Below are 11,006 nucleotides of genomic sequence, written 5' to 3' on the forward strand. Positions count from 1 at the left end.
CCCCCCCCGATATTATTTGTACCTTTTGTTTATACCCTGCTCCCTGAAAGACAATAAAATATACATCTCGTTGAAATTATTTCTGAGAATTATTTTATAATTTCTGAAAAGATTTTGATATTTTTGTAACCATTTAATTTAATTTATTATTTAATGTTTTAATTATCAAAATAAAAATTGTCCACTTAATATCAAATGTTATTTATTGGCGTGCAAAAGACCAGCTCACCCAGATGGACTGCTTGGAATATTTAGTCAGCACCATGCTCATCCCTTACACTGTTGTCAATTCCAATAAAAGATATTCCAGCAATATGATGTGTTTTTCACATTTTCTAACCGGGAAAACAATTTCATAAAAATTGAAAGTTTAATACTATATGCTCGTACACATAATTTTAAATGTAAAAAGTGTGTCATCTTCAATAGAATTTCTTAATTTGTCGAACATGTGTATTTTAGCTAACATTTTAATTGCCAGCATCAGTACCCGACACACATTTAAGATATGGTACGGGAGGGTAGAGTATTAAGATATTCTAAATGAGGAGGGTGTTTGATGTGGAAGGAGAAGTAGCTAAAGGGGGTCGATAGTTGAAAAAGTTTGGTGACCCCTGCTGTAGACCAATGGTTTTCAACCAGTGTCCATATGACCCATGGGGGTCCATGTAGAGAAGAAATTCCAGGTATAGAAGCTAAACCTAGAATTCAGAACCCTCAAGGCAAACTTAGCAAAGACTAGATGCCTTTTCAGAAAATAGTTAATGATGCAAATTTCTGTTCAGCCAATCTGCATATTAGTTGATTACCAAAATGAACCAACTTCATTGAATTAAGCTCTAAAATATTATGAAGAAAACTGTATACATTATATTTATACATTCATGTATGGTCAATCATGGAGAGATCTTCACTGTGATAATAGTCTACTTCAGAGTTCAGCACATCTCCTCCCAATATTGGCATTCATTGTGTACTTCTTTGGTTGTTGTTTTTATTACTTTACATTTTTGCACTCTTGGTCATGTGCTTTTTACTTTGTCAATAAAATTTACAAAACCTAGTAGAATCTTGTGGATTTGCTAATCTAGGATGTTTAATTAGCTTCACTAATTAATTGGAGGGTATATGCTGGACTATGAATGATGTTAACAAACTGTAGTGTGTGTTTCTGTGTCATTATGCTTTATCAACCATAGATACTGATTCTGTCTTTCACAGCCCACTAAGAACTGCCATTCTTATATTACAACAGCAATTAATAAATCTACTGGTGTGTACAAAGCTTTGTCAAGCTGGAATGAATTAAATAAAGGCACAAACCAAGCAGAAGTAAAGCAATAACAAACAATCCATGTTAATCTGATTATTTAATACAGAAAGTAAAAGATACAGCATACTCACACACACACACACATTTACACACATACACACACAATACTTTATTACAAGTTGATAAAAAATATTGCACAAGATATAACTGGATATCAAAAATAACAATAGACAATAGTTAAATCACTTTGGATCTTCACAGACATGAAGGCTGACTTGCAGACGTAAGATTTAATGTTTTGTAAATAGAAAATGTGAGTTTGTGTGTAAGGGGATAAGTCTTTTAGTTTTGCATCCATTTTCTTACACTTGCAATACTGCAAAGGGGGTTTGTTTTTGATTTTCTTCTTTGTTAATTAATTAATTTTTATTTTTGTTTATTTGTGGTTTTCAAAATTTGGACAGTTGGACATTTCAATATTGTTAGTGCCAATAGATTTATAAGGTATTTTGGTTGTTCCTTATAACTACTAAAAGTGAGGCAGAGAGATTAGAGCACAACTCATTAACCCATATGGAGTGATGCCTATTGCCATAACTTCACAGCCATGTTACATTATATATACTCGTGTGTGCGTGTGTGTATATTCCAACCAACATTGTTTGGATTCATCATGGTCAAGGTATTACCTTACCTGTTTATGCTTGTTTAAAAATCTACCTGAAGACAGTGGATTATGATGTAATCAATGAACACATCAATTCTACCAAAACAGCTATCATAAACTTAAACCCCATTTCTGTCCTTGTTTATACTTATGCCACACCTAGAGCCAATCCTGAGTTGGATCTATGGTTTAAATTGGATTTGGTACTTACATATCTACAGTGCCCTACCAACACTTAAAACCTTCATGATTGTTTTACCTCAATGTGTGACACCTATGTTATTGTACCTGGTCATTTCTGGTGTCCTATGTGTTGATGTATCTAGATTCTAGTGATTCTGGTAACTAATCTTTTTTCGTTCTCTCTCTCTCAATATATATATATAGATAGATATAGATATATATATACACATACATACATATTTTTCTTCATGAAAGCATATTTTGTGATATGTGGAATGGATGCCATAGAATGGTGGCCATTTCTCAAGAAGCCAAATCTGCTGCCTATTCTCAAAACCATTTCACTTTTGTTGTTAGAATCCGTGTGAAGTTGGTCAGTCATGTTATAAATTCCTGTCTTGCCTCTTGCTATATTCTAGTGATATTATGGATATGTGAAATAAAAATATAACTTTTAAATCACCGTTTACAAAGTATAGCTCAAAGTAATTTTCCCAGGTGCTGGCACGGCTGTGGGGTTAAAAGAAGCCTGTTTTGAAACCAAGAGGCACCTTGGGTTGGTGCCGTCTACTATAGCCCTTGGTAGTGAATTTGGTTGATAGAAACTGTGTGGAAGCCTGTCATATATATATATATATATATAAATGTGTGTGTGTGTGTATATATATTTATATATATATATATATATATATATATATATATATATATATATATATATATATATATATATATATATATATATATACATATATACGTGTGTGTGTGTCTTTGTATTTGCAGCTCATCAAAAGAAATTAATAGGAAAAGTAGCAGACTTAAGAATAATTACTGGGATTCATTTGTTTGACCAAAGCTGTGAAGGTGGTGCCGAGCACAGTCACAGTCCAAGGAATTAATCAAGTAAAGAAGATACGATTTGCAACCCTTTCATTACCAGATTTCTCAAAGCCACATGTTGCAAGCCAAACATCTTTACCACACAGCCATCCTTTCATCTATGAGCATGTGTGTTTGTGTGTGTGTGTATATATACACACATATTCATATATATGCATGTTTGTATGTATATATATATGTGGGGAGAGAATGTTAAGTAGGTTGCTAGCTGTTGCCCCTTCTCATGTCGCATGCTATTAAAAACTGGCCAAAGAAATCACAAATGGTGAACATAAATGGACCAATGTGTTGTACAACAGCAAATGGCTAATATATCATCATCATGTTTTAATGTCCATTTTTCCATGCTAGCATGGGTCGGGTGAAATTCACCAAAGCAGATTTTCTATGGTTGGATGCTTTTCTCATCACCAACCACCACCTGTTTCCAAGTATAAATAGTAAAGGAATAGGGATTTGGAATCCAGGCAGGTACCTTATTAACACTGATATAATCCAGATCTGGCCAACCACACCATCTTGATTACACACACACACATACATATGTGTGTGTGTGTGTGTGTATGAGTGGTTGGTGTTAGGAAGAGCATCCAGCTGTAAAAATCCTGCCAAAACAGTCACAGAAGTCTAGTGCAGGCTTTGGCCTGGCCAGATTTTGTGGTACCATCCCACCCATGCTAGCATGGAACACAGATGTTAAATGATGATGATGATGATGTATGTATATATGTATGCATATATATACACACACACACACATATATATAAAGAGAGAAAGAGAAAGCAAAACTCTTGAATCATAAAGTTCCTATCGCCTTCACATTTTCCACCTCATTTCAAACTGATTTTTACACCATAAACAGACATTTCATCCTTTTGTTGCTGTCTTTGTTTACAGCAATTTTGAATATAACAAAGAACTTGATAAAATAACTAAAGCTGATGTTTAGAACATGAACTGATATGAGGTTTAGAGGAAGATTTTTTAGTTGAGATCACTTTTAAAACAAGAAGTTTGTGTCATATAACCAGGTACTGTCTCAGGTGGGTAGGAGTGAAAGAGTTAAAGATCTTATTATGTTTCAGATTCTCTATTCCAGTGTCCTCAATATAAAATGACTTAAATTCTTCATTTCTTAGAATTGGATATCATAAATATCGGTTTCTTCCATTGCCACAAGGCCAGACACTGGTAGGGAAATGGTCAACTGAATCTGACAGACATTCTATTTATTGACCTTGGATAGTCAAAGGACAAATTTGACCTTGATTAAATTTGAAATCGCAATGTGGCGACGTAGATCAAAATATTACAAAGTATTTTGTCTGTGATTCTAATATTTCTGCCATTTACAATCTTGTTTGAAGTTGCAATATTGATTCCCAACTTTGCCACAAGGTCAAAAATTGTGTGAGAGAGCACACCTGATTAAATCAACCCCAGTATTTTACTGGTACATATTTTATCACTCCCACCTGGAAAAGGCTAAAACCAAAGTCAACCTCAGAAATAGTTCAGCACCCCAGATACCACAATGCCTTTTATTCCGTGCTCAACTGATTCAGTTTGTATTAAACAATAGTAAACTGACAAAAAACAAAAAAGAGATGGTTAAATTAATGATAACAAAACCACTGATGTTTACATTTCAACAGAAGAAAAGATAGAAGGAAGTTTTTGCTATTATTTGTTCACCATTAAACATGCTTCATTTTCAAATTACAGAATTTCATGGCCAATAAGACGCAGGAGGGCATAGGATGCAGCCTAGCCTTGGTTATATTTTTGTAAAATAAATTACCACTAAAATAATGTTTTAGTTCCTCCACTTACCTGTATAACTTTAAGTTATTACCAGTAATTATAAGCAATTCATTGCATCCACATTCGATATAAACATACTGTAGGTGATGGTTCACCAATAGATGGCAGCACATGTTTTGTAAACATACATACTGTTTTGGGTTAGTTTTGAGCCTACATTGAGTGCATTGGACACAGGAGGGATATTTAAGCCATTTTTGGGTAAAAAAAAAAGGGTACATCTTATAAGCCATTAAATATGGTAATTGAAGTTACAAAATTGTACATGTAGGAGAAACATGGAAATTCTCTATTAAAAATTCTTCAGACAGAGAACCAAATAATATTGGTATTATTTGATTCTCTGCCTGAAGAATTTTTAATAGGGGAAATAACTAACATGTTTCTCCTTCATGTACAATTTTGTAACTCCAATTAATTTGAAAATGAAACACGTTCAAATTTTCCAAACTCCTGTTTTGATATCATTACTTGGCAGAAAATATTTTCCAGTCCTTTCAACTCTAGTGCATACTTCACACAAATATAACATCTAAATAAGGATTTGGAATACTGAAATAAGCAAATGTGCTTCAAGAGGACATGGCTGAGATTTGAACCCCATCTACATAATATATATGTATATATATGTACAGGAGGAAAGAATAAAACATTTTTGGTATTATACAGAATAATATATTGGTAATAATAATAAAGGTTAGTCAGAAGAAATGAAGGAATTGTGTCTCTATTGCACAAACATTCTCAAGCACTAGATGAAAAATTCTTAAATTTAATAACATAAATATTCTGTTTTATTTCATTTCTTGGAAAATATGAAGACTTACTGTGCCTGCATATAAATAAGCTGAGGAACAGTCCCTTCATTTCTTCTGACTAACATTATTATTATTACACATACACACACACATATATATATATATATATATATATATATGATATATTTTAATACATGTTAACTCACAAAAAGATATCTAGTGACACCGTATTTGTCCGGAATAAGAGTAACCAGTGTTAAACCCTTTAGCATTTAAACTATCCAGATCGTGCCTCTCACACCTACCCTACAATGTCATTCTAAAAATAAACAATCACATCATCAACGTCTTAAAGCTATGAGATAATGCATAAATAATTCAAAACAGTGTGAATAAATAAGCATTACATTTCACAGAGTAATTCAAATGCTAAAGGTTTAAACGTACTGCCATGAAGAGAGCAGTTCCAACACCAAGGAAATGTTTAAAAATAGCAGCTTGCTTCAACATGATAATGGCACCAAACTTAAAGGACAACAAGAAATGATGAGGTCATATGTAAAGTACACTCATATAAACTGTGACTGCTTATTGTAGGTGAAATCATAAATATTCTGACCTCCATTTTTATAATAAAGCATGGAATCAAATGAGGTGAGAGGGTAGGATTCCTGTTGTTTTTCAATGTCTATGTCATCATTGATAGGTGAGACTTGTGGACTTGGACGAAGTTGTTTCATGTTATTTATCAAGTTAGCCGTCCGTGTGCTTACCCATTCTGTGAATGTTTCTTCTTTGGGGCGTTCTTCAAGAATCTAACAAAGAAATAAATAAAAATTATAAACAGGTTCTTTTTCTTAAAAACTTTGGACAGTATTTATTTTAAACATTAATAAGTTAATGAATATTATTTGCAGCGTGGAAGATGTTTAAAAGCCATTTAAGAACACACAAAAGAAAACGTTAAATTCACTGCAACGTTTAAATAATTTTTTAATTTGTGTCAAAATATTATCGTCACTTTGAAACCATTCCCTGTTCACTAACCAAACTTCATGCTGCATCTCTGCTGCAAATTTAAATGTTGAAGTGAATCTAACAGTTTTTTGTGTGTTCATAAACGGCTTATAAACACCTCCCACACTGCAATTGTTTTTGTTTCAGCACACAATCTCAGATCGAGTCACTTGCTATGCAAGTACATCTCCATAATAAATATTATTTCTTTCATATAATTTCAAGATCAGATCTGCCAATTGGAGAGTTTGCTTTCGTTAACCCTTTTGTTACCAAAGTTCTGTTGAAATACACTGTCCATGTATCAATTAATTTTGAAAATAATGAAGAATTTATTAGAATAAATGTCATGCCACCCAACTTCTTCCCTCGGGGCCTCAGGTTGAACACTAATGGCTACTTCCATGTTCTAAGTGAGGTGGTGGAGCCTTGGATCAAGCAGGTAGCTGCAGGGAGGCTGTATGTGTGGAAGCAAGACTCTGCGTCCCGTCACACCAGCCAGAAGACCCAGGCCTGGGTCTTCGATCACACAGCACCTGCCCTTTGACCTCCCGACTCACCTGACTGCAATCCCCTTGACTTCTTTGTGTGGGATGTGGTAGGTTTTTATATGGTTTCTGTGCCCAAGGGTGATTCACAGTAGGATCGAACCTAAAACCATAAGATAACAAAGCAAGCTTTTTAGCCACCCAGCCATATACATGGGTCTTACCTGTGTAATGCAAAGTTTGAATAAGGCTGTGACTTCAGTAAGTGGAGGTTCTTGGAGCAGACAATTACGGAATGACTTTATTATACAACTGCATTCTTCAGGTTTAACCAATTGGCACAAACTAACAAGTTGCATACGTTCAACATGAGGTATTTGATATGTACGAGTTTCATTACTAACGAGCCAGCTGTAATCAACTCCTGTTTGTTGTCTGCGTTCTTCCTGCTCCATTTCCCAGTAATGTTGTTCCAAATCCTGTTAATATAAACACAAATATTCATTACATATACAAATACACACAAATATATATATATATATATATATATATATATATATATAAGAGAGACGACTGCACTGGTATGGTCATGTGGCGAGAATGGATGAGGATAGCTGTGTGAAAAAGTGCTACTCCCTAGCAGTTGAGGGAACCTGTGGAAGAGGTAGACCTAGGAAGATCTGGGATAAGGTGGTGAAACATGGCCTTCAAACATTAGGCCTCACCAAGGCATTGACTAGTGACCAAGACCTTTGGAAATATGCTGTGCATGAAAAGATCCGGCAAGCCAAGTGAGACCATTACCTGTGGCCTATGCCAGGGGTGTAACCAGCCCACTTATGCGTACTTTTCCTTCACTGGACACTAAACTCTGCTTGCGAAGACCTGTGAAATCGAAGGCAAGTGAAATCAAAATCAAATCAAATTCACAAATCTGATGACTGGCACCCATGCCAGTAGAGCGCTAACAGCACCATCCGACCAGGATCACTGCCAGAGCAGCTGACTGGCTTCCGTGCCTGTGGCACATAAAAAGCACCATTCAAACGTGTTCGTTACCAGCGTTGCCTTACTGGCACGTGAAAAAACAATCGAGCGAGGTCGTTGCCAGTGCTGCTGGACTGGCTCCCATGCAGGTGACATGTAAAAAACACCACTTAAGTGTGGCCGTTGCCAGTACCGCCTGACTGATTCTCGTGCCAGTGGCATGTATAAAAGCATCCACTACACTCTCAGAGTGGTTGGCGTTAGGAAGGGCATCCAGCTGTAGAAACTCTGCCAGATCAGATTGGAGCCTAGTGCAGCCATCTGGTTCGCCAGTCCCCAGTTAAACTGTTCAACCCATGGAAAGCAGATGATGATGATGATGATGATGATGATATTTACAAACCATCCATCCTCCGACTAACATGGAATATAAACATCTTATGGTAGAATAAACTTGTAACATATTGTTCTATATTTTAGAGATGAAGAATTCTGTACATTATTTACATTGGACGGATATGTGTCCTCATCTAGTTTGTTGTTATCACAACATTTTGGCTGATTTACTCTCCAGCCTTCATCAGGTGTCCTGGTAGAATTTTGAACCCAACCCTGGATTTTCATTCCTAAGGTATTTTTTTGCTGATATTATTATTATTATTATTATTATTATTATTATTTATTCAAGACGCTGCCTGGAATTGAACTCAGAATCTTGGAATTAGTAGCCCACACTCTTAATCATTACGCAATATGCCCGTGGGCAAATATAGCGTGAATTTTAGGGCTTATAACAACAAACAAGATGAGAACACGTATCTGTCCAGTGTAAATAATGAACTTGTCTGGCTTCCGTGGCGGTGGCACATAAAAAGCACCATTTGAGTGTGATCGTTACCAGCATTGCTTTACTGGCACGTGAACAAAACATTCGAGCGAGGTCGTTGCCAGTGCTGCCGGACTGACTCCTGTACAGGTGGCACATAAAAAACACCATTTGAGCGTGGCCGTTGTCAGTACCGCTAGACTGGCCTACGTGCCGGTGGCATGTAAAAGCACCCACTACACTCTCTGAGTGGTTGGCGTTAGGAAGGGCATCCAGCTGTAGAAACTCTGCCAAATCAGATTGGAGCCTGGTGCAGCCATCTGGTTTGCCAGTCCTCAGTCAAATCGTCCAACCCATGCTAGCATGGAAAGTGGACCTTAAACGATGGTGATGATGATGATGATGGTAATGATGAATCAAGAAATTGGAGAGATTTAACATATTAATTTACTGCTCGTTATTCTTGGAATAAAATTTAATAGGTTCTTACGCGATGGAAGGTTTTAATTTAGATGTGAACATTTCAAAATGGTCAGTTTTAATCAAAGAACATAAAGGTAGTTGAGCAGAATGTGAGCCTACTCACCCTTAGTTGGGTTTCCAACTCCAAAATTAGGGAATCTGTAACAACTAACTGCCAGTCTTTTTCAAGTGGGCCCCTTGTAGAATCCCCAGGCATCCAAGACTTGAGCCATGATCGAATCCCTGACATAGACATTCTAAAAAAAAAGAAAAGAAAAAATAAAGAAAATTAACACACATCTTTCGGTTTGATAATTCTCTTAATGCCACATAACACAATGAATTTCGAGCGAGGGTTATCTATGAGCAGTTTTCAGTTAAACCTTATTAGTCAAATATTTGTTTTTCACTTCTTAACGATTTTAGATGTCGTCACCAGTTGTGTTCATAACAATAAATACAAACCTTCAAATGGCTGTTATAAAGGAACATCGTGGTTTTCCAACGTTATTCGCCATCATGAAACTTTTACTAACATCTAACTGGTGATAATCACCTTAAGGGGTAGGCAAAGTGATCACTATTGACCCCAGGAGGTGTCTATGTGGTCGATAAGTTATCGACGATTTCATGATATACAAGAAGTTTGTCAACCCCTGTTTTGAGTATTGTTGACTACGTACAAGCATGCAAAACGCATGAAACATCAGAATAACATTAACAGGGCAACGATATTACAGATCCGATGGACACAGAGTGCGGCTGTTGATCGGATACGTATTTACATAATAATAATAATAATAATACAAACAGAAATGAGTAAATTCTGGGAAGTACACCCGCACGAGTTTCACTAAGAAAAAAAAAGCTTCGGACTTTTTAATTTACCCATAAATGAATATATATTATTAAATATATAATCTTTAATGCACAACTTTGATATTTCCTAGCAAGGATTAAAAACAAAACAGAAAAACATTCTTAGAGAAGAATTAAGGAAACTGTTGATATTTTATAAATGACTAAGATTCGTGTAAACAGTATACAAACATCTTTTTTTTATGCAATGAATGGATTAATGCTTCATAATATCAGAATTATTTTTGCAGAAAAGAAGAAAATGAACATACACAACAATATTTAAAACTATTATTTTTTATCTATTTAAAACGAGTTTTCCTTTATCGTAATAAGGAGGAAGTCGTTTTCGATAAGGATAAATAATTTTAAATGTCAAGACTTTGTTTTCCGAAGTAAATTTTGGGGCTTAGAACCGAAAAATACTGATAATTTTAGATAAGGAAAGACGGTAAATGAGTTTTATTTTCAGGACAGAGTTAAAAATGGGTTGATTTTTAAGGTAAGAAATTTTTTTAAATGAGTCAATTTTTAAAGATATTAAGATCTGTAGTCGAAACAAGAAATGACAATATTTGTTTAAAAAACATTGTTGCATTCATCGTATAAAAGCAACAAACAAAATAATTACTACATCAAGATCTGCTATTATGTAAATGATACATGAAATAAATTCACTTAATAGATTTAAATATTGTTGCAATAATAATAATAGTAAATGCAACAAAACAATAAATCAAATGTGACAGTATGTGTGGTGTCTATA

General features: G+C 35.1%; 1 protein-coding gene across 3 annotated transcripts in view; it reads right to left on the reverse strand.

Annotated features, from left to right (window-relative positions):
- Positions 1-1,357: 1,357 nt before the first annotated feature.
- LOC106867333 (protein RD3) overlaps positions 1,358-11,006 on the reverse strand; it is an 18,635-nt gene continuing 8,986 nt past the window's right edge. For all 3 annotated transcript variants that reach the window (XM_052966872.1, XM_014912177.2, XM_014912176.2), the window contains exons 2-4: positions 9,507-9,639; positions 7,332-7,586; positions 1,358-6,417 (exon numbers count right to left, since the gene is read on the reverse strand). In XM_052966872.1, coding sequence (XP_052822832.1) covers positions 6,172-6,417; positions 7,332-7,586; positions 9,507-9,638 — 633 coding nt within the window. In that variant the 5' untranslated portion in view covers position 9,639 and the 3' untranslated portion in view covers positions 1,358-6,171. The remainder of the gene's footprint in view (positions 6,418-7,331; positions 7,587-9,506; positions 9,640-11,006) is intronic.

Source organism: Octopus bimaculoides, chromosome 4, assembly GCF_001194135.2.
Source record: "Octopus bimaculoides isolate UCB-OBI-ISO-001 chromosome 4, ASM119413v2, whole genome shotgun sequence".
Classification (NCBI taxonomy): Eukaryota; Metazoa; Mollusca; class Cephalopoda; order Octopoda; family Octopodidae; genus Octopus; species Octopus bimaculoides.